This window comes from Macrosteles quadrilineatus, unplaced genomic scaffold, assembly GCF_028750875.1.
Source record: "Macrosteles quadrilineatus isolate MER2022 unplaced genomic scaffold, UCM_ALF_1.0 Scaffold_6__1_contigs__length_79288215, whole genome shotgun sequence".
Taxonomy (NCBI): Eukaryota; Metazoa; Arthropoda; class Insecta; order Hemiptera; family Cicadellidae; genus Macrosteles; species Macrosteles quadrilineatus.
This window is the reverse complement of record NW_026542599.1, coordinates 17072372-17096803: the sequence shown is the minus strand read 5'-3', so window position 1 is coordinate 17096803 and position 24432 is coordinate 17072372. Positions and strand designations below refer to the sequence as shown.

At 35.1% G+C, this 24432-nt stretch overlaps 1 protein-coding gene across 1 annotated transcript in view; it reads left to right on the top strand.

The window, feature by feature from the left end:
• Positions 1-1346: 1346 nt before the first annotated feature.
• LOC128996675 (renin-like) overlaps positions 1347-24432 on the top strand; it is a 36901-nt gene continuing 13815 nt past the window's right edge. Inside the window, exons 1-6 of the mRNA XM_054422106.1 lie at positions 1347-1499; positions 1613-1676; positions 2453-2570; positions 12291-12436; positions 17795-18003; positions 22046-22222. Coding sequence (XP_054278081.1) covers positions 1408-1499; positions 1613-1676; positions 2453-2570; positions 12291-12436; positions 17795-18003; positions 22046-22222 — 806 coding nt within the window. The 5' untranslated portion in view covers positions 1347-1407. The remainder of the gene's footprint in view (positions 1500-1612; positions 1677-2452; positions 2571-12290; positions 12437-17794; positions 18004-22045; positions 22223-24432) is intronic.

Here is a 24432-nt window from a genome sequence, read left to right as displayed (position 1 = left end):
CAACTATTTCGTCATACTGCAGCAAAAACAGCCGCTTCTAATACATGTCGCGGGTCTTAAAGTAGTTCATTTCTTGCCTCGGCTCACAACCCTGTTTTCCCCCAGTTCCTTTGTCTTCATCTTTCTGGACGCAGTTTCTTAGAAGATTTAGACACTTATGTCACAATATAATATTCTTAAGCAAGTTTCATTAATCCTACTAATATTATAAATGAGAAAGTTTGGATGTATGGATGTATGGATGTATGGATGTATGTTTGTGACAAGTGAACGCGAAAAATACTGGTCGGATTGGGCTGAAATTTGGCATGATGATAGCTCACATTCCCGATTAACATATAGGCATATTCTTATTTCAAAAATCCTTTCGGGCTCCGCCCCAGTGGCTCTGGAGTTTCCCATGTTAACCTTATGAGAAATGAAATTATTGAATCTTAACAGCTGTTTCAATTAAACAAGTTGGTTCTGTTCTGTGATGTTCAATAGCATTAAAGTTACAAAAAAATACCAACAGGGTGCAGCACTATTATTTCTTTTACATTTATGACAACAGCTAATTTGCAACCAAAAGGTGAGTGAGCGTAGCGAACGAACTTCAACCTGGAGGCGAGTTAGCGTAGCGAACGAGCTAACCTGAAGGCAAGTGAGCGCAGCGAACGAGCTCCAACCTAAAGGTGAGTGAGCGTAGCGAACGAGCTCCAACCTAAAGGTGAGTGAGCGTAGCGAACGAGCTCCAACCTAAAGGTGAGTGAGCGTAGCGAACAAACTTCAACCAGGACGTGATTGAGCCATGCGAACGAGATAATCTTGAAAATTAAGAAGTTAAACGGGGCAAAGCCCGCGGGTTACAGCTAGTATCTTATAAAATAATGAATTTAATTATCATTAATTAACAAATAAAAACAAACATTAATAAGCTAGGGTCATCCCTAGTTTATTGTTATTATTTCAATAGTTTAGTCTTTATATGAAGCGCATGTGCAAGTAAACAAAATGTCACTTTGTACCACAGCTTTAAAGGCCTAAATATTAAACTGTAGCCAAATCGCTACTTTTTTAGACATTTGTAACAATAACAATAACGTTTATTCGTACAAATCTATGTATATTTGTTGTATGAGTTATATTGTATTTTTTTACCGCTTATAAAGACTCCTGTATTGATTTTTTACATATCGAAATGTACAAACACTTCGTAAGGTATAAAGTTTTTTTCAAATTACATTTCTCTGGATGTAACATTTCAGTTGCTCTTGCGAAAACATGTCACTTGCTGTAATTGCTACAAATTGGAGGCAAAATAATTGTTGCATGTCAAAACACGTTGGAATTTATGACTAGCAACTGTTTGATGATTTTTACTGAAAAACAACTGTTGGTTGAGCAAGAAAATATTCATTTCAAGTCATGTTTCCAAATAGAACATTCTCTATCTGGAACATGATGTGGACGGGTTTGTGCTTAATCTTTCTCAAGTTTATGAGCGCTTATGGATGTGGGTAAGTCAATTGTGTTCAACATTATTAGACATACTAAGTACTATTAGTATCCTTAAGTAAATATAATTAAAAATGAACTGTAGAGCTGTTGTCTGATTTATTGTATTTTGCAGGATCGTTCAAAAACTGACTGGTCATGAGATTGTCGCACCGATGGAAAATATAAGAGGCGAAAACGTAAGCACAGTTATTGACATACATTTTACAAAAATTACCTTACTAACATAATAACAACATGACGAACTTAGATTAATTAATAGACTAAATAAATAATAGTTTAGTAATCAAACTAATTAATAGTTTAGACAAATAGTTTGGTATTTTCATGTTTTGTTTTACCCAACGCATTTTGTGGTTAAGAATATATCATTTATTTTGCAAACAAACTTTTACACTTGTTTATTGTTTAATTATACTTCGGTTTGGTTTCATTACACTCTTGCAAAAGTTTTCTTTTAATATTGTAATTTGTTGACCCTGGTTTTACTATTTTGGCAGAATATGGAAACATTTAGTAAAAATGTTCATAAATATCAAATACTGATTTTTTACATTTAACTTAACACTTTATTCTCCAAATATTGATGTTTGTCAAAGGTTGCAATGTGTTTTTTTCGAAACCTTCCTAAACCATGCAATATGTGTTCCTTAATTCGATCTAATTTCAGTACCGAAAAATGGAATCTTGGAATAGAAAATTCAATTTTAAAACAATTTACTCTTACTTCCTTACAAAAAAATTCCAATTTGTACATGGACTTATGGTGTATTCGGTAACAATAAAATTAGTGTTAGGGTAATTGGCTGTTTATTACCAAATAAACCAACTTAATCGATTTTCGTGTGTAAAATTTATCTAGTCAATGGCCAATTTAAAAAATAGAAACAATGTTAAGATTATTAGTAGATTATTAGTAGTTGCAATGAATACTGAGAACTATTTTCGTTCATAGATGGCATACCACGGAACTATCGGAATAGGAACGCCACCTCAAAAAATAAATGTCGTCTTCGATACAGGATCAGTTGATCTACTTGTGATAAAAGAGGGCTTCACAGCTCCTCCTGACGGTAAGCTCGTAAAACTGATGTATTTTTAGTTGCCTTTTGATTAAGATAAAAAGTACGAATTAACTTAGGTCTTTTTCCGAGACATGTATGGATTCTTTTTGGCCCCGGAGCGTTATAGAGTTTAAATGTATATTAATATAAATTATTTTTAATTTAAATATTAAGATATGCTGAAGGATTTAAACTTAAGATACTCTATGACTTTTACGCTAGTTTTTACAAACATGTTGGCGAATTTTTCAAACAGGGAATGAGCTATTTCGTAGGACTCATGGTAAAACCCATACCTGAAACCAATTTACCTGTCCGTTTCAATATTTATAGAGCTTAAAGATACGATCCAATTGAAATATTCTATTTTAGCAGAGTACCTGTCCTTCGTACGGGGTTGGCATTTAAGAATAAAATGCTTATTGCAGTTATACTCAAGCTTTGAAATGGGGTAGCAGGTCAAATTTTGATAACATTTGCTTCTTTAAATTTACGGTATCTTCTATATAAATAAAAGTAGAGTTTTTTACGTACATTGCTCAGAATTATATATTTTTAGGTTATTTTTACGTTTTATACATTAAAGAAGCAGAAACAAGTCGTATCTCTACCACAGCCATAATGCTCTACCACTTCACCTTATCAATAAAAAAAAAATTATTAAAAATTATTTTTTTAATTTTTTATTTTTAAAATTTTTTTTTTTTTAATATTAAAAAAAATATTAAAAAATTGCAAAATATTACAAACTAGCGAACCTGGCGCACGTAATCGTACGCAATTTAGGCATAGGAGAAGCAGGATTTGTATTTTTATTTATTTGCCATTTTCTCGTTTCAAGTTTTGTTGTTAAAGTTGGTGGTGGTAAAAGGCCTCATTTAGCTGGCAGTTTACCTGAGGTTTTTGCAGTTTCTTTTGTGAAGCCAGTAAAAGATTCTCTTTTGATTAGAAGTCTGGGAGTTATTTGCCAGGCCAATTTCCCGTGAAAAATCATCTTTCTTCTTACAAAACCCCCTCGTTCCCAACACCACCTCTGGCTAAAGTCTGGGACTTATCCACCAAGCCGATTCCTTGTGAAAAACCTTCTTGCTTCGGCCACTTTCAATCCTCGTCCAGACACTATGTGTCCACAACCCTAGCAGCTTGGCTCCCTTCCCCTTCCACCCTGAGCAATAGGAACCATTGGGATTCGCTCTAGTCTTTCCTCTCCTTTTTCATGTTGAAGTTTTAATTTCTTTTCTTTCTTTGTTTTGTTAGTTTCTTTTTTCAATTTGAAAACCTGTACGTATCCTTGGTTCTTCCTATTTCCCTAATTACTTTCCTAAACGTCTAAATTGTTTCCTTGTCTCTTTCCCCAACTGTTGTTTTTTGTTTGTTTTTTTTTTTTGTTCTTTCTATACAAAATTTTTCCTATTCCCTCCTATTTACTCCTGGAGTGGACAATTCATCAATATGTGACTCGTGGTCCAAACTTCTTCCGCAGCTGCATACTTCCTCTTCCACCAAGTTAAATCTCCACAAATTCACCGTGAAATGTTCCATGTACTTTGACGAACAGCGTTCAATAATGGCCCATCTCTAATCTTGTTCCAGTCTCATGCCGATGTTTGTCATACATCCGAACGTTTCCCTTTCTTTCTCATCTGCTCGCTACGTATTTGCCACTCATGCGATACTGGGTTGTATGGTTTCCCTACTTTCAACAAAACTCTTCCTTGCATACTCAAAAGTTTCCTTTTAAATCGTTTAATCCTAACATCCTTACCCTATAACTCGATGCATCCATAAAGCATTGCTGGCTCAACACTATTTGTACAGCGTCATCAGATGCTCCCCAGTCATGCCTCTATTTTCCGTGGCATGTTCCGATTTCATGAAGACTCCTTTCATTTATTTGTACACTAGCAGAGTACCCGTCCTTCGTACGGGGTTGGTATATAAGTATAAAATGCTTATTGCAGTTATACTCAAGCTTTGCGTTTGCAATAAGGGAAAAAACAGTTTGATAAAATTTTCTTTTTTAAATTTACAGTATTCTATAGTATTACACATCTACCATAGCCATAATGTTCTACCAATTCACCTAAACATTAACGAAAAATAAATTATCAACAATTCGCAAAATATCACAAATTATTCATGAAATGAAAAACATAAACAAACATGACTGTAAACAATCCTACTTTGACAGTTCTCATTGCGAATAACAGTTTTTTGTTGCTGCTTAGTTCAAATTAGCTGTTTTCATAAATGCAAAAAAAAATATAGTGCTGCACCCTGTTGGTAAATCTTATAACTTTGTAATGCTTTTCAATATCACAGAACCAACTTTTGTAGTTGAAACAGCTGACTAAATTCTTTAATTCCCTTTAAATATGAATACTCATAAGGTTAACATTGGGAATTACAGAGCCACTGGGGCGGAGCCCGAAAGGATTTTTGAGATAAGCCTATATGCCTATATGATTAACATATAAATCGGGAATGTAAGCTATTATCACCCAATTTCAGCCCAATCCGTCCAGTGGTTTATGCGTGATTGAACTTCAAACACACAAACAAACAAACAAACAAACACACAAACTTTCATATTTATAATATTAGTAAGATTTCCTCCACATGTTTTTCAAAAGTTATTCCTTTACCTTCCTTAATCAAGCCTGACAACATATAAGATTCCTGTTACACAATAATGGTGTTTTCCAGAATCTTTGGGACCCTCATCAAAATTTTGTTTTCGGAGGTGAAAAAATGTTTAAAACTTATATCAATGAGGTCTCGGGCTGATGTCACCTCTATGTATAAACTTTTTGAAAAATTTCAAAATTTTAAAATTATAAATTAAGAAATTTAGAAATGATTTTTGGGAAATTGCCCACTCAGGACTTGATCAAAAGCAATGGAGACAAGAAGCAATGTGCAAGCCTATGGAGCGGCGTTTCACCATGTCACCACTATAGGGTTGCTAGCTGCGAGCCCGAGCAGGAGCGCGTGCAAATCTCGCACTTTTAAGTAGATTAATTTGAAAATATTAATGTGAATGGATATGGATATCAAATGATTATAGAGTTTTACAATGGTATTGAACATTTATATAAGGGTTTATTGAACGTAGAGAGGATTTTTGAAAAAGTGGCTAAAAAAGCCGACGGGGCTTCGGACATTTTTTAGCTGAAAATGTTTAAAGGACACGGTCAAAAAATTTCTAGTGCCATCTCTTTGCTATATTGCCCCTGTATCTTATCTTATCTTACTATCTTACTAATATTATAAATCTGAAAGTTTGTGAGTTTGTGTGTTCTTGTGTGTGTGTTGCTCAATCACGCATAAACCACTGGACGGATCGGGCTGAAATTTGGCATGATGACAGCTCACATTCCCGATTAACATTAAGGCATATTTTTATCTCAAAATCCTTTTGGGCTCCGCCCCAGTGGCTATGTAGTTCCCCATGTTAACCTTATGAGTATTCATATTTAAAGGGAATTAAAGAATTTAATCAGCTGTTTCAACTTTACAAGTTGGTTGCACAATTTGTTTTTCAGGATTAATTTTGCCAACAGTGTCATTTAGAGGCTTCTGATTGACTAACTCATAAACGAAGGTTTAGTAATTGGAAAATTATTTTTGTTCATAGAATAAAATTATAAATGCCTCAAATTCAATTATATATTTTTTATTATGAAATTAAACCGTCATAACCTAACCAAACCAACCAAACGTGCTGACAATGAAAAAATCTAATGAAATTAATCGAAAAACTAGTTCTGTACATAAAATTAAATTAAAAATGCCTCAAATCCTATTTTATAATTTTTTATTATAAAATTAAACTATCATAACCTAACCAAACTAACCAGAATTGCTAATAATGAAAAAGCAAATGAAGGTTTAACCGAAAAAAAAATTCTGTTCATAAAATAAAACTATAAATGGGTCAAATTCAATTTCATAATGTTTTAATTATAAAATTAAACCGTCATAAACTAACTAGACCAACCAAACTTGTTGATGATGAAAAAAATCCAATATAAAAAAATAGTGCTACGGGTGGGATTCGAAACCGGGTCCTTCGGATCATTAGCCCACCACTCTATCCACTACACCACCGACACCGTATATAATCAATCGTATCGTCGCGGTAATGATGTTCCCTCAGCCAATCAGAAGCCTCAAAATAATACTTTAGGCAACACTAATTCTGAAATAAAAATTCAGCAGTTGGCACTATAATATGCAATAGCATTAAACAGTTATAAGGTTTCCCAACAGGCGCAGCACTATTATTGAGCGGAGCAAGCGTAGCGAGCGAAGCTCTTATACGTCGACTTTTATGCATTTCGTAATACGCAAACTCCTCCTAGACGGCTGAATCAATCGTTTTCAAATTTTGGATGGTGATAAATACCATATCGGTGAGTGCCAACATCTATATGGCGTTAAAAATAACTCTCAGGAATCCGCCCCACTGGGTCTCAAAGTTTCAATGTAATCCTTATGGAAGCAGTATTTGACACATAAACAAAGACATATGATCAGCTGTTGACTTTTGAATGCAGCAGATGAAGAAATAGCTGATAGCATAATTCCACAGATATTAGAACAGAAACGGTATGAATCATAAATATAATCAAATGACGACACTAGCTTGAGGTCCGTGACGTAGGAAGTGCTAAAGGAAGTACTAAAGGTGAGCAGTCTGGAGTGTGGAAACTGTTTATGACCATTAGATTAAGGCATTTGCAATCATAAAATGTTATGGAAAGTGAGGGAAACAGGTCCGTGGCGTTAAAAGTGGCGAAGGAAGTAGTAAAGGTGAGCAGTCGGGAGTGTTGGAACTGTTTATGACCATTAGATTAAGGCATTTGCAATCCTATGATGCTATGGGAAGGGAGGGAAACAAGTCCGCTACGTAGGAAGTGGTAAAGGAAGTAGTAAATACGAGCTGTCCGGAGTGTGGGAACTGTTTATGACCATTAGATTAAGGTATCTGCAATCATAAAATGCTATGGGAAGGAAGGTAAACAGGTCTGTGACGTAGGAAGTGGTGAAGGAAGTAGTAAATGCGAGCAGTCCGGAGTGTGGGAACTGTTTATGACGATTAGATTTAGGTATCTGCATTCCTAAAATTCTATGGGAAGGGAGGAAAACGGGTCCACGACGTAGGAAGTGGTGAAGGAAGTACGAAAGGTGAGCAGTCTGGAGTGTGGGAACTGTTTATGACCATTAGATTAAGGCATTTGCAATCCTATGATGCTATGGGAAGGGAGGGAAACAGGTCTGCTACGTAGGAAGTGGTGAAGGAAGTAGTAAAGGCGAGCAGTCCGGAGTGTGGGAACCGTTTATCACGATTAGATTTAGGTATCTGCATTCTAAAAATTATAAGGGAAGGGAGGTAAACAGGGCTGTGGCGTAAGAAGTAGCGAAGGAAGTAGTAAAGGCGAGCAGTCCGGAGTGTTGGAACTGTTTATGACGATTAGATTAAGGTATCTGCAATCATAAAATGCTATGGGAAGGGAGGTAAACAGGTCCGTGACGTAGGAAGTGGTGAAGGAAGTAGTAAATACGAGTAGTCTGGTGAGTGGGAACTGTTTATGACGATTAGATTAAGGTATCTGCAATCTTAAAATGCTATTGGAAGGGAGGAAAACGGGTCCGCGACGTAGGAAGTGATGAAGGAAGTAGTCAAGGCGAGCTGTCCGGAGTGTGGGAACTGGTTATGACGATTAGATTGAGGTATCTGCAATCATAAAATGCCATGGGAAGGGAGGAAAACAGGTCCACGATGTAGGAAGTGGTGAAGGAAGTAGTCAAGGCAAGCTGTCCGGAGTGTGGGAACTGTTTATGACGATTAGATTAAGGGATCTGCAATCCTAAAATGCTATGCGAAGGGAGAGAAAAGGTCCGAGACGTATGAAGTGGTGAAGGCAGTCGTCAAGGTGAGCTGTCCGGAGTGTGGGATCTGTTTATGACGATTAGATTAAGGTATCTACAATCTTAAAATTCTATGGGAAGAGAGGGAAACAGGTCCGCGACGTAATAAGAGGTGAAGGAAGTAGTAAGGTGAGCAGTGTGGAGTGTGGGAACTGGAAACCGTTTGTAGCAGTTAGATTAACGTATCTGCAATGCTGAAATGCTATGAGAAGGGATGGAAGCATCCCCACGACATAGAAAATGGTGAAAGAAGTAGTAAAGGCTAGCAGTGCGGAGTGTGGGGAATGTTTGTGGCAATTAGATTAACGTATCTAAAATACTAAATTGCTATGGAAAGTGGTGAAAACAGGTCCACGATGTAGGAAATGGCTTAGAAAGTAGTAAAGTATGAGCATAGTGTGAAAACTGTCTGTGGTAGTTAGATTGATGTATCTTTAATCCAAAAATGCTATGAGAAGGGAAGGAAACAAGTCTCTGACGTAGGAAATGGTGAAGGAAGTAGTAAGGCCTGCAGTGCAGAGTGTGGGAACTATCTTTGGCAATTACATTAATGTATCTGCAATCCTAAAATGCTATGGGAAGAGAGGGAAACAGGTCCACGACGTTGAGGGTGGTGAAGGAAGTAGTAAAGGTGAGCGTGTTGAGTGTGGGAATGGATTAATGTATCTGCAATGCTAAAAGGCTATGGGAAGAGACTGTAGACTGTAGGTTAAAATAACTACGAAGCACGAATCGATACATATTTCGATTCATGCAATCGTTTACAATATAGAAATTTACAACTGAGTTGACAACAGCTGATTTTTACTCCATAGAGGATACAATCTATTTTTACTTCCTAAAGAGTAAAAATGCTACTTTAGACCCGCAACGCATGCTTTAAAAACAACTAGTATTACTGTAGTATGACCAAAACAATATAATATAAACTCTTGATGGCTCCGCTCAATTTTGTGGATGCCTCTGCAAACGCCACCTAGTTATTTTGTTTTTGCATTTATGACAACAGCTAATTTGAACTAAGCAGCAACAAAAAGCTGTGATACACGATGATAACTATCAAAGTAAGATTGTTTACAGTTAGGTTTGAGTTTTTAATTTAATGAATAATTTGTGATATTGTGCGAATGTTTGATAATTTATTTATTTTGTCTATTGTTTAGGTGCAGTGGTAGAACATTATGGCAATGATAGATGTGTTATACTATATCAAACCGTAAATTTGTGATATTGTGCGAATGTTTGATAATTTATTTATTTTGTCTATTGTTTAGGTGCAGTGGTAGAACATTATGGCAATGGTAGATGTGTTATACTATATCAAACCGTAAATTTATGAACCAAATTTTATCAAACTGTATCCTCCCCCCATTGCAAACGCAAAGCTTGAGTATAACTGCAATAAGCATTTTATACTTATATGCCAACCCCGTACGAAGGACGGGTGCTCTGCTAGTAGGTTAATAAATGAAAGAATTAGTTTTTTATGCTTGATTTTTAATATAGTACTAGCTGTTGTACCCGTGCTTTGCAACGGAAAGAGGACACAAAATAGAAACATTTTAATCTTTATCTCTTGCATATAATAGTTACACATCCGCCAACGCTTTTAGAAACAAAATTCAACTTCAAACAAAAATGGCCTTAATAGAAATGTTTAAGTTATGACTTTTGAATCTGGTAAGTAGTGGATACCACCATTTTGGTTTTGATTAATTAAATCTTGTGTAGGCTGATATGAGAAAAACTGACCGAATCTTGGAGTAAAACTTTGACGTACATGATTTACCAGATTTACCTTAATCTCCCTTAATTACACATCTTTTAATTTATTATTGACATTTTAAATTTCAAATTTGAAGTTGCAAAAATACTAATTATTAAATTTAAATATCTTTATATTAAAATCTTCTTTATATTAAATCACAAATCCTTTCATCTTTAGTTTTTTCACTCACAATAAATCATTAGCAAAACTAAGTCAGCTGTTATTAACTTTAGAAATATTGCTGTGCCTTATCAATACAGTCTTTTGAAATATTAAAGAAACTATATCTATAGGTACTATAAAAAATTTCAAACAAATAATTTAGCATTAAAGACAGTAGACAAAACTAATATGATTATCAAAGCATCAAGGACTAAAAAATTTAATAGCAAATACAGTATATGTTTCATTGTATCTCCGATTCTACCATACAAAAATATCAACAAACAACTTAATTTACAAACCAGTTCTTTAAATCAGTTCCATCGTCCATTGCCTTTATGTTTTCACACTTACCATTAAGAAAACATAGTAACAGATATTTCATTGATTTTAGAAACAAAAGAACACTGTGTACTGCTTAGTTTTATGATATTTTCCTTGGTTTAATTTAATCAGTGGTGTGGCAAAACACAAATAATAAATGCATCAAATAAAGTAAATGTGAACTGAAAGCTATGTTAAGACAAAATAAGAGTATTTTGTATTACCATTTGATAATTAAATATAGTTACACATATACAACAGATTTTAGAAAACAAAAATCAATGACAATTTAGTTATTGATGATATTCTTTAGTTTAATTTAAGCATAGGTTTAGCAAAACATAGTAACTTAATTTACCTAAATATACATATAAAAAACAATGTAATATGCAAGTTATGTTAAGTTAATCCAACACATGTGAATCAGTTAGAATTTATTTAAAGTAGCCTCCAAATTCATACAAAACATGTATACAATATAATTTTCATACTGTTTCCATGAAAACATATCAATAACATTATTTTAACTTAAGATTATTAACTTAAGACGCTTTAAAAAATCCAAAGTTGATACAGCAACAGTTATAAACTCTTTTTTTTATAATCATTGACATAGTTTTAGAATAAATAATCCATGATAAAAGGTTAGATTAAAATAAACTTACCTCATATTTGTGGAAAATATTATATTTAATTTCTTTGTATCAGCTGTCTGAAATTGTGAAATTTCCAGTTTAGCAGTTCTTCTGGTTTATATTTAAATGTCAAAGCAAATGTAAACAAACATTGTTAGTGTTCTCATCACAGCCATGGAGACCAATCAATATTTACTTTTAAAATGTTCACCTCAGAACTTTTAAAGCCAACGGGGCAAAGTCTGGTCAGTATCGAAATGTGAATAGTCCTATAATGGTCCTTGGTATGGTAGCTATATTTTTGTAAAATTTAAGCCCAGTTGGTTCAGTAGTTTTTGCACCTATTAGTAATACACATACAGACAGACACCATTAGATTTTTATATAATAGTATGGATATGGATATAGCGTGATTAGTTATATTTATACGTTTGGACAATTATATAGGGATATGTAGACAAATCAAATCAAGGCCCCCGTATAGCCTCTAAAACGTCTACAGTGGCGTCACTTTGATATTTTGCCCGTACTTCAATGAAGAAAGATTTATATCAAGTTAGAAAGTGTTTATAGTGTCATATGTTATTTATTTACATATTTTATTTTAATTTTCTTTCGCTTTAAAAATGGCATTAGAGCTTAAACTAATCAGTAAATATCGAAATAAATAATTCTTACTTGGGTACTCAGTTTATCAATGTTGAATTTTCCAGCATATATAGGAGCCCTATTATCCTATTTTTCGTACATGTGTGTGTGTGTGTGCGTGTGCCCGCGGATATTTTTATCTTCCCTATTTATGCTTTGTGATTCAACTAGATGTTGCATTTGCTTGTAGGCTAATTAGACAACACTAATAATACACTTATAATTAAACTGATACTAATAACCATTATTTTTTTCCAGCTATGAACCCCGTAGGTTTCGCCCCTAAAACATATGACCCTGCCCAAAGTCAAACCTATGAAGAACTTCCTGAAGAGCTCCCAATAAAAAATATTTATGGGCGCGGTACACAACGAAATGGCTACTTGGCATCAGATGTTGTAACGGTATTTCCAAAAGTACACTGTATATAATATCAATGACTACAAAAATCTATAAGCCGTAACATGGGTTGTGGATTTTATAGCCTATGCTCTTCGTGCTCTCTCTCATCACCCTCCAGGACTCGGGTTCGCAAGTAGTTTGGCGACCGTCCGCATGAGAGCGCGTTGTTCGTGGAGCTTGATTTTTCGGGTTTTAGCTTTACCTTAGTATAAAACGCCTTTAGGGCAGGCGCGCACTATCCCGACCACGACAAAATGCCTGAACGGTTGTTGTCGTTAACCATGCGACCAGAGCACGACCCGACCACTACCCGACCAAGGCAACGCATGTTTTATAGCAAGACAAACTTCAGTGTCAAGATGGATGTTGAAGAAGTAGCTGCTGTGGCGCACTATCCCGACCACGACCATGACCACGACTCCGACTGGTCGGACACGGCCAGTTTTATGTTTGCTGACTTTCGAGTGAATTGGTGCTACTGTATAGGTGCCATGACACCAGCTAATTTTAAAACGTTTTTATTAGCTCACTTTCTTGTCCGGTACAAACTTTGCAATCAATAACTAACTTCCCGACGAGTTAGAGGATTGAAACTTTAAAAATAGCTCACAAATGGATGACAATGCAATATTATATAATTTAATTTTCATATTTCCCTTGGGCTAAGCCCCATGGGCTTCCAAATTTTTCATGTTTAAATTTTGGAAGAATGTAGGCCTAAATATATCAATTGAAGTCAGCTGTAAATACTAAAATAAAATTTGACAGTTCGAAGTGCAGAGGTTAAGAGGTACAGGTTCTGCTCCCGATAGATTCTAAATATAAAATAAGCAGCTCAAAGGAAAGATAAAACATATGATTACATATAATAAGTGTTTAGTTATGTACTAGCTGTGTGCCCGTTCTACGCACGGGGATCTTATCGTAGCCAGTTGAAACCTTCTTATATTAAGAACAGCAGCAATTATAGATAAACCTTCGCAAATACAGTATCTGACAGTTTCAAGCACAAGGCAAAACAAATGCTTCGCAATTAAATGTCACCCGGATCATGTTGGTCCATATGTTAAATCCAATGATTAAACTAAAAAAATGCTTTATAGATCTATGAGGCATAGCCCTAAGATAGGCCTGAAAGTTACTTTCCACAATGGTTAAAAGTATATAAGGTACTACATTAACCTCACAATTTAACACTTTATTCGGGTTGAAATTTTTCATTATCAAGATGCGCTTGTCCTTTCCGTGAAATACTGAGAAATAAAGGACATTAATGCGTTACCAACAGACATACACACACAAATCCAGAACTTAATTAGGGAATTTGCTACGCTTTAAGCATAACAAAGTACATACCTATAAAATTAGTATTTGAAATCTTTGTTAATGTCATCAAATTTTATCATAACAATTTATATTTGCTTGGACCGAAGATTACCCGTAATGCTGTCGAAATGACGGCTTACTTTATGAAATGAAGTAGGCCTACTATAAACAATTTAGATTGGTAATTTATAATAAAAATTACCAAAATAGGCCACGAACTATTGATGCATAAACAACGTAAAGCGTTTAAACAATTCATGATGGTTTACTGAAATTTACTAAAATGCGTTAGCCTATCGTTTTCTTAGCATAAACTAACATTTTGGAATCCAGATAGAAAAAGCAAAACTTATACAGTTAAATTGAATACGCCTGTAATAAATAAGGTGCAACACCAACGATAGCTAATTTGTAAATTACAATGATGTTGTAGTACGTTCTAAGGGAAATCAGTACCAAAAACCAACGTTTACAGTTAAGAACTGTAGTACATCCGACCAACTGTATGCGTTAATCAAGTCCCGAGGATATTGATCTCTTGGTTTTGGATTTTCTCGTAAAAGGTTATTGGCAGTCAAAGTTATTTACCATTAATTGCTTCTTTTATAAACAACTTTTAATGTAAACTTATCGGTGTCAGTTTGAAAAAAAAAACCTTATACAAACAACTGTTTTGTTATTTAACAGATTACGTATTCTCTAAACAATGATTGGTATAGGCTATCCATTAACATTAGAAGGGAATGTGATAAAAATCACACAACGTTGGGTTTTTGGACGTTTGTAATTTTATTTCTTAAGTAGGTAGGCCGTGTATCTTAGGAAAAAGTACCGGCATCAAGGATCGTCGTCAAAAAGGTTGTTATGAATAATTGGCTAGGCGTACGTACCCAAGAGATGGACTATTTGCCTATTGGCTGTATGGTCCAGCGATTGCATCACACGGTGAGTAGGAACTATTGACTATATATATAGTCAATGGTAGGTAAAGAAAGAGACACATTGGAAAATCGAGTTTAGTTTCATCTTTTAAACCTCTGTTACAATCACCTACTGCAGTTGTGATTTTTTTACTTTACACTTTACACAACCGCCATTGAAGCGCCGTCACTGAGTGAAAATCTTGTTTCTAAGCTATTGGTGACGATCGTTATTAAATTTAAGTTTCCCACCCGTATACAACACTGATTCAAGGTCTTCTTTCTTGTTATCAAAACTCAAGAACAATTTCATACACTAAAGAATTTCTGGTTCCTGACCTGGATGATACCTAGTTATTAATTTCATTTACGGTTACACTATTACACTATATTATTGAACTTACGATTAATTTAATCCGTTATGTAAGAAAAACGGGTACTTACGTATTATACGGAGGCCACCCTTATACAACGCGCTGCGGCGGTTAGGTTTGGTCATCATGAAGCTTTTATGACTTGTCTGGTTCGATTCATAACGAAAGTAGGAAAGTCCTACAAACATATTTATAATAGACCAACCTAACCTAACCACCGCAGCGCGCTGTAAAATAAGTGGCCTCCGTATAATACGTAAGTACCGAAAAACGTTTTTAATCTCACTTCGTTGAGATTCGCTTTCAAAATGTGATCGAAAATGGTTGCGGTATTTGTAAACAACATTTGTAAACATATCAGTGACAGCTAGAAAAAATAATCTTGATCCGAACAGTTGTTCGTTATTTCATAGATGATTATGTGATAAAAATTGGACGAAAACTTTAAAAAATCGCACAAAACTGCATTTTTGAACGTCCGTAATTTTATTAACAAAGTAGTGAGACCATATTTTAATGGCTAAAGACACTCTCACCAATCCAGTAAATACATTAAAACGACTTGGATCTTGATAGGTACTCTCGTTTTCCTGGAGAAGATTGCGTAAAATGCCATCTTGAGTGTTGCAGACAGACAGACAGACAGACAGACAGAAATTTAGATGAGACTTGTTTCGGCTTCCTTAATGTATAAAACGTAAAAATAACCTAAAAATTTATGATTCTGAGCAATGTACAGACAAAACTCTAATTTTATTTATATAGATTAACAGGCCATGTAAAATAGATTTCATATTTACACATTAAAGACTAAAAAGTATAAAATAATTATAAATCAAAATAATTTTAAAAAATACCACGTTTTTAAACGCACTAAAAAGTAAAAATAATTTATAAATATGTGGAGAGAATAAATACTTGTAAGATTTAAAACGAAAAACGTGGGGCGCATGTAATGGATAATAATAGTTCAATAGGTGAAGATAATTTGTAAAATTAGTATGCGCCCCACGTTTTTCTTTAAATCTTCAAGTATTTATTCAATACATATTCTGTACTTTATTGTGCGTTTAAAAACGTTGCATTTTGAAAAAGTTTTTTTTTATATCTATAATTTATAATAGTAGTGATTTAATAGTACAGATTTAATTTGTACATATCTCATATCTTCTTCAGGGGTAAAAAGCAGTTTTGTATTCTTTGAAGACATTACGACCAAAACCCGTCACACCTACAAATCGCTCAGCGACTGCGACTCTGACTCCCCTCAGAGCAGACCCGCTACAGTCGCTGTGTTCAGCCGCTAGCCGCTCCAGTCGCAGTCGCGTCAAGGACAATGGTCCCATTTAAAACAACGCTAACCAGTGCTCAGCTACTATCGCTGAGCTACTATCGCTCAGCTACTATCGCAAGAGTCGCTTCAGGGACAATGCACCTTTATAATAGGCGTAAATGGAACAGCGCGCACTGGTCGACTGGTCGGATCTTGGTCGGACGCTGGTCGCACGACCTCCTTGCAGTTTGGTTGGGCACGACCCGCTGGCCAAAAATAGCACACAATGTAATGGGACGACGAGCACTACCACCGACTTGCCTCCGACCCGACCAGTACACCGGTAATCTATGTTGTTTGGTATACATAGATCAATCAAACAAATAACACTCTGTTTTGTGTAGTCCATGAAGTGATTTATTTTGTGAAATGTCGCTGGATTTCGACACAGAAGGTTTCATTATAGCCATTAAGGAAAGGCCCTGTTTATGGGATCTGTCAGCAGAAGATTATGCTATAACAGAGGAATGAAGAAGGAAGCATGGGAGGAGATAACCCTGATGTTTGGGGGACGTGACGACGCTACTCAGAAGGAAAAGATACAAATGCACCACAGCAGCTACTTCTTCAACATCCATCTTGACACTGAAGTTTGTCTTGCCATAAAACATTCGTTGCCTTGGTCGGGTCGTGCTCTGGTCGCATTATGAACGACAACGACCGGTCGGGGGTTTTGTCGTGGTCGGGATATTGCGCGCCTGCCCTAGTCGGCCACAAGATCGCGCCACTCATCGTCATTCATATTTGGCTTAAACACCTACTTTGTATGGTCGCCATTTCATAAGAAAGTATTAAAGTATTGCTTTTAAATTCTAAACGTGCAGTTTTCATACTATGTTGTTCATACAGCGAAAATAGTCCCGCATTAGGTACGCTACGCAAGACCTGTACTCGAGTCTTGTTAGACAATAATAAACATTGAAAACTGTTGTTAAATTAAACCCGAATGATAAAAATTTTAACTTTTAAGACATTATTTAACGTATTCATGTAAGGTGGTTAGCAGTATATTATTTTAAATTTGTTAAATTCCAATACAGTAATTAGCTTTCGGCGTATGTTTTGTCTTGAGAATCATTCAAGCTTTTTTTCAATGATTTTGACCAGTCTCTGGTATAAGTAAGTCAGGTATAAGCGTGAGATTAGGGTGTGATAAGGGTGTGGGGTGAGATTAGGTTTAGCAGGTCAAAATGTTAACATGATCGTAAGAACGCGGATTAGTTAAGGGTCTCCGAGAGTTAAAATTGATTCTTTATTTTACAAATTTATATTTCAATTATTAAACTTACTCTTGTGGAACTTCACACCACAGACTAACAAAAACTATACTTCCAACTCTAACATAAAAAGGATATTATCACTTTGGGTTCTGTATTATGTAATATCCTATTGTATTTCTAATTTCAGATCGGGGATGGAGAAAACAAAATCCAATTCAAAACCTTGGTCGGTGTTGCAAACGAAGTACATGAGGACAATGCTTTGGCACCAGACGCTGTCTTCGGTCTCGGGTTCACCATGGGAAGTGGAGGGCTTAAATCGAAAATTATATCACCCTTGGAAGCTATTATCTCACAGACTGAAGTGTGTGGAGCAGTAAGCTTTTATTTCGAGAGGTGAGCCATTATACTGTTTCCAAGAGTGCAACGTAAGTATGCAATATTTATATACGAAATCTATGATCAATGTTATATAGAAATCTATACAACATTTAATTTCAGAATCTAAATAATTTTCCCAGTTTAAACAAATGGACTTATCGGCCTATGCTTAGTATCTAATATTAATATTTGACCATCTAGTAATTTTAGAGGCATTCTTTCATTACCCATTCTCACTACGTAACCTAACATCTTAGCCTCATTGATTTGTTCACCCTAACTATATCAGAGGATATAGTGAAAAATAGAGTAGTTCATTCTTATTGTTTCTTATTCCATATTGCTCCCATTCTTTTACCACACGGAAGATTCGTCTTAATATTCTTCTTTCGAAAACTCTTTGAGTTTAAGCATCGGAGCATAGCAGTGTCCATGAGTCACACCCTAATTTGTATGATCGTATTTTTCATTCTCTATTACTAGTATGTTTTATTTAATTTGTTCCTATTACAACAGCTTACCTAAATAAACACCGTTATGGATCCTCCTCGTCATCTATATACAGGGTGTTCATTTGAAAACTTTCCATATCTGTTGTGTGCAAAGGTAAGGCTTTTAACACTTGTTTGTTCTCATTTCCCCCTAATTTGGACATGCCAAATCCAATAAAATTATTTTCAATTTTGAAAAATGCCCCAAAAGGGCCCAATTTGGGGGGTAGGGGTGCTTTTTGAGAAATTTTCAAATGTAAACATGGGTTGTGTGATACATCAATTTAAAGGTCTAATCACCCCGATCATTTTGGTGCAAAAAAGTTTAATTATCTTTAACCGTATTTACAGGGTGGGTCAAAACCTTTTAAAAAAGGACTTTGAAGTTAAGTACCGTATTACCCTAACTACTGAACGGAACAGCGCCAAATTTCTTTCCAAGCTTATTCTTGAGCTACTCTTTAAGATAACTTGTAGTAAGGGCATTTTCCAAGTTATTTTCTAATTTTTAAAAAATCTCAAATTTTAAGAATAAAAGAAAGCTGAAAACTCAAAATTCTTAAATAGCAAGGTATAACAAATTTCATACCACGTGAAAGGTCCTTTTTTAACAAACATTTTACGTATTTAAGTTTTCTTTCTATCTCTTACCGTTTAAAAATTGCAGTAGAAAAACATAATTTTCTGTGGTAAAATTGTAACTAGTTTTCTAATAAAACAGCCAAAATTCGTCTCTAGACACATTAAATGGTGGAATAACTGAAGGAAACAATTCATAATTATTTTTAGGCAGATAGGCAAACAAGTCATTACGTTTTACTTTGTGAGAAACAAGTTTTATAGCTGATGAGAAAAACCCAAGCGTGGGCCGCTTTCTGTAGTACCATTGACTAGTCAATGGTAGTACTAATTTCAAAAGTACCATTTCCTGTAGTACCTAATCAAATATGGTGTAAACTTAAAAAAATATACTTTATTTTACTTATTGGTCATAACAAAAGTGTTCCAGGATAACTGCAAAGTGTTTAACAATAGATATCCAGGTATAACCTTGAGTCATATGGCTGTAAATGATTTAGTTAGGAAGTTTTCTGAAACTGGCTCAGTTATCAATGAGAAAAGAACAGGATGAAGGGTCCAAGATGAATTCTGACACACGTAAAAGTAGTCGATCAATTTGTTATGAATCCTACTACATCGTTGAACAAAGTGCAATGTGTTTTATTAGAAAACTAGTTATAATTTTACCATGGAAAATTATGTTTTTCCACTGCAATTTTTAAACGGTAAGAGATAGAAAGAAAACTTAAATACGTAAAATGTTTGTTAAAAAAGGACCTTTCACGTGGTATGAAATTTGTTATACCTTGCTATTTAAGAATTTTGAGTTTTCAGCTTTCTTTTATTCTTAAAATTTGAGATTTTTTAAAAATTAGAAAATAACTTGGAAAATGCCCTTACTACAAGTTATCTTAAAGAGTAGCTCAAGAATAAGCTTGGAAAGAAATTTGGCGCTGTTCCGTTCAGTAGTTAGGGTAATACGGTACTTAACTTCAAAGTCCTTTTTTAAAAGGTTTTGACCCACCCTGTAAATACGGTTAAAGATAATTAAACTTTTTTTGCACCAAAATGATCGGGGTGATTAGACCTTTAAATTGATGTATCACACAACCCATGTTTACATTTGAAAATCTCTCAAAAAGCACCCCTACCCCCCAAATTGGGCCCTTTTGGGGCATTTTTCAAAATTGAAAATAATTTTATTGGATTTGGCATGTCCAAATTAGGGGGAAATGAGAACAAACAAGTGTTAAAAGCCTTACCTTTGCACACAACAGATATGGAAAGTTTTCAAATGAACACCCTGTATAGATTACGTAAGCCGATTCTTCGCGTCAAAATTGTGGGCGATTGGGAAGTCGTAGAACGACGAGAGAGGGCCTCAAATCAAAGATCTCGATTCCGTGACGGCGGAAAATAGTGAAATTCCCTAAATGTTAACACAAAATTTGATATAGTTTAAAATGTTCTCCATAAGAATAACATTAGAAGCCATTTACTGCTGAATTTTGTTTACTTCAATACAGCTGATCGTGATTTATCATCACGTAAGCAATATTACATTTGGATTACTTATTTGCCAGTCGATTCTGCAATATACTGTTGTACTATATAATACCCCCGCCGCAGCAAACCTGCAGACTAAGCGAATTTCCATTTGACTGATTGGATTTACACTGAAATGTCTACTTAAAAATATAGCATTTATTCCCGATTTAAATAGAATTAGTTTAACAAGTATTTAGGTTTGCTGCATCAGGGAGGGTAAAACTGTTTTTTTTGTAAAATGTTAATAGTTAGTAAGAAATAAAAACATTTTCCAAATTTGATCAAAATATGTTCATAAACAAGCAAACTACAACAGTTTACTCATTCTCCATAAGAATAACATGGGAATTTTAAATTTACAATTTTTTGGAATTTTATCCGTAACCATTAGGCGCATAATAACGCTTCAATATACTAAATTATTTGTTTTTTTAAGCTCTACAAAATGGTTTGGAAATAAATTGCTAAATTTTATGTTTTTTGGGTCAAAAATGAGAAAAACCTATTTTTACCCCATAAAACCCCCCGTAAACACCCGTTCCCATGGTCCGATCATGCTGGATCGCGAACTCGTTCGAATAAACGTAGGTTTACACGTTTGTACCAAATTTCATCAAAATCGGATCATTTTTGCTCGAGTTATCGTGCTGACGGACACACATATATATATATATATATAAATATATATATATATATATATAAATATATATATATATATATATATGAATTTGAACGGATGGTGTTTTTGGCCTCTAGGGACCTCAAAACGAAAAAAAAAATCGGTCCCGCGTCCAGGTCTTACCATGAGTACTACGGTAATAGCTTATTCCCTATATGGGAAATTCGCTAAAAAAACAGGAATAACTTTACATACAATAATATTTACTAACATTTTAAATTTGAGATTGATTGTAGTGTTTAATCAATAGTTGCTGAGATTGGTATTTTCGTGATTGGTTTCGATAACTGGGTATTGGAACCTTAACCAGTCGCAAAATAGTTAGTAATCAGGCGTTCCATTATTTCACCTTTAGAAGGAATACCACCCCATGAACTTACACTGGGCTAATATTAGATTTTAAAATGTTGATCAGAAACAAATATAGGGTTAAGTTTGGTCAATGGGGTGAGATTTTACTTTACACTTATTTTGTTAAACCTTTACAAAAGGAGCATAAACTTAGAAATAATAACTAGGTTGGGTGTGCTGATTTAGAGGGTTTGACCAATAACCAAGCTTTTCTCCATACACCTTTATTTACCTTTTTATATTTAACGAAGACAATTTGCAATATTTCAATCAGAGAAGCCTGTTATTTATCATCATTAACCAAAAGAGTTTGTTTAAATATTACAATAATTTGTTTTACATTTGAGCATTTTAGGGACTTATATGTCCCTACAAGCCACTAATCTAGACTTAATTAATTATAAATTCTGTTGTTGTTACATTTTAGAATTGAATATGATACGGATCTTGAACGGACCTCATATCCTATGGGTGGGGAGATGTTTTTTGGTGGGTACAACAAAAAATATCTGAAGGATCCAAATAACATTATCACAGCCAAGGTTCCAAAAGCCAAGTTACAGTATGGTATGTTTTATGGATATTGGGAGGTTACCACGACAGGGTAAGCTATACTTTTAGTATTCATATGCAATATTCTATTATATTACATTTTTTCAGAGCTTACTCTTAACATAGTAAATTATTGTCGATAGTATTAATCTAGTTGTTGGTTGTCAATGAAGTGTCTTTATTAGTATTGGTTTACAAGGGAGTAAATGAGAACTGTTTGCACTAGTAAGTGTTTACAAAGTCGTGACTGTCACAAACGTCATTAGTATGGAGGTAATGATTCATTGCAGGAACTTAGAATAGACTGAATAAACGGTATCAGCAATCTTACACATACTTTCTCCCACTAGCTTGCCAACAAACTTTGTCATGGATAAGCGATGAGAGTAATTAACTATGATATTTAATAGGTAAAATCACAAAAGTTGGACTAACGTTTGAACCATAATTTTAACAGCAATTCGGTTGCACTGCTTTGTTAAGAATTACGAGGGTCATCACTTACTATTTTAAAATGTTGACTCGCCAAAAGAAAAACAATGCTTATACAATTCTTGTTGGACCACGAGTAACTTATGGCTCTAAGTGTTGGACACTGTCAATCGAAGACATGGATAACTAAGACAATTTGAGTTAACGGCTTGAAAGAGGAGAATATGATATTTACAGGATCTGGAAAACTACAGAGTAGAAAATATCATTGATGGAGATTGAGATTATATTGTTAGTGATAAAGCCCAAAGACTCAGATGACTTGGACACAACGTTATTAATACTTGACGAGTAAATTTACAAAAAAAAAACTCATGAGTGGATGAAAATTGGTTCAAGAAGAAAGGGGTAGTCACGACTAAGGTGGTTAGACGGAGTAGATGAAGACCTATATAAGATGAAAATACACAACTGGGAAGAAATTCACTGATTGACGGCATTGTGGAAGTAATTAGGAGGCCATAGCCAAGTTGTAGCTCCATATAGTTATATAAGGAATAGATTGAATTTTTAACATTTATCGCGCTCCACTCTGTAGGTACTGCTTTCCGGTAATATTAGGCAGTTGTGTTTGCTACAAGGCCATCAGTTAAAACAAACACAATTGCTGGGAGAAGTTAAAAGGACATTCTAACCCAAAAATTCGGCAGCCGCTTACCACCTTCCGACGTGGGTGGGGCCACTATGGAGAAGATAGTCGAGTCCTTTTTCCTGCTCACACGTTACGCCGAGGATAGCCCAACTCAGCGTGGTGGTCAGATTTGGGTCAGATTCAAAACGAGGAAAAGTTTTATGGCCCTCGAAGGGTCAAGTCGACAACTCCGCGCGGTGGTCAATTTTCGTGACTAGCCCATCTACGCACGGTGGCCAAATATTACCTCTACGCCACAGATACTCACCAATCTTTAACTTGTACTTGTTGTGTTATCAGATGAGATATAAAGTGTTTAATATAAATATTCTATACTAGCTGTACCCGCGGGCTTTGCCCCGTTTAACTTCATAAGTATTCGCATGGCTCATTCACGTCCTGGTTGAAGTTCGTTCGCTACGCTCACTCACCTTTAGGTTGGAGCTCGTTCGCTGCGCTCACTTGCCTTCAGGTTAGCTCGTTCGCTACGCTAACTCGCCTCCAGGTTGAAGTTCGTTCGCTACGCTCACTCACCTTTTGGTTGGAAATTAGCTGTTGTCATAAATAAAAAAAAAAAAATAGTGCTGCACCCTGTTGGTAATCCTTGTAACTTTTATGCTATTGAACATCATAGAACAGAACCAACTTGTTTAATTGAAACAGCTGTTAAGATTCATTAATTCCATTTAAATATGAGTACTCATAAGGTTAACATGGGAAACTCCAAAGCTACTGGGGCGGAGCCCGAGAGTCCGATCAGAATAAAAACAGCTTAGTTTTCCTATTTAATGCCTAAAGAATCAGTGTACCAAATTTCAGCCTCCTAGGTAAATGGGAAGTAAGAGCGAGTGATGAGTGAGTGAGTCAGTCAGTGAGTCAGTGAGGGCTTTGCCTTTTATATATATAGACTAGCTGTACCGAAGTTCGTTCGCTACGCTCACTCACCTTTAGCCCCCATCAGTCTGGTCTTTCTTCTAGAACTGGAATTGTATACCTTGGAATTGGTCTCCCTCGTGTTCGCAGAAGAAAGTATACGGCCTGGAATTGCACCCCTCCTTTTAATTCAGTCCTTTTCATGCGCTGATATTATAATGGCTTTGATATCAATACTTTTATAATATGTGATTTTGAATTCAAAC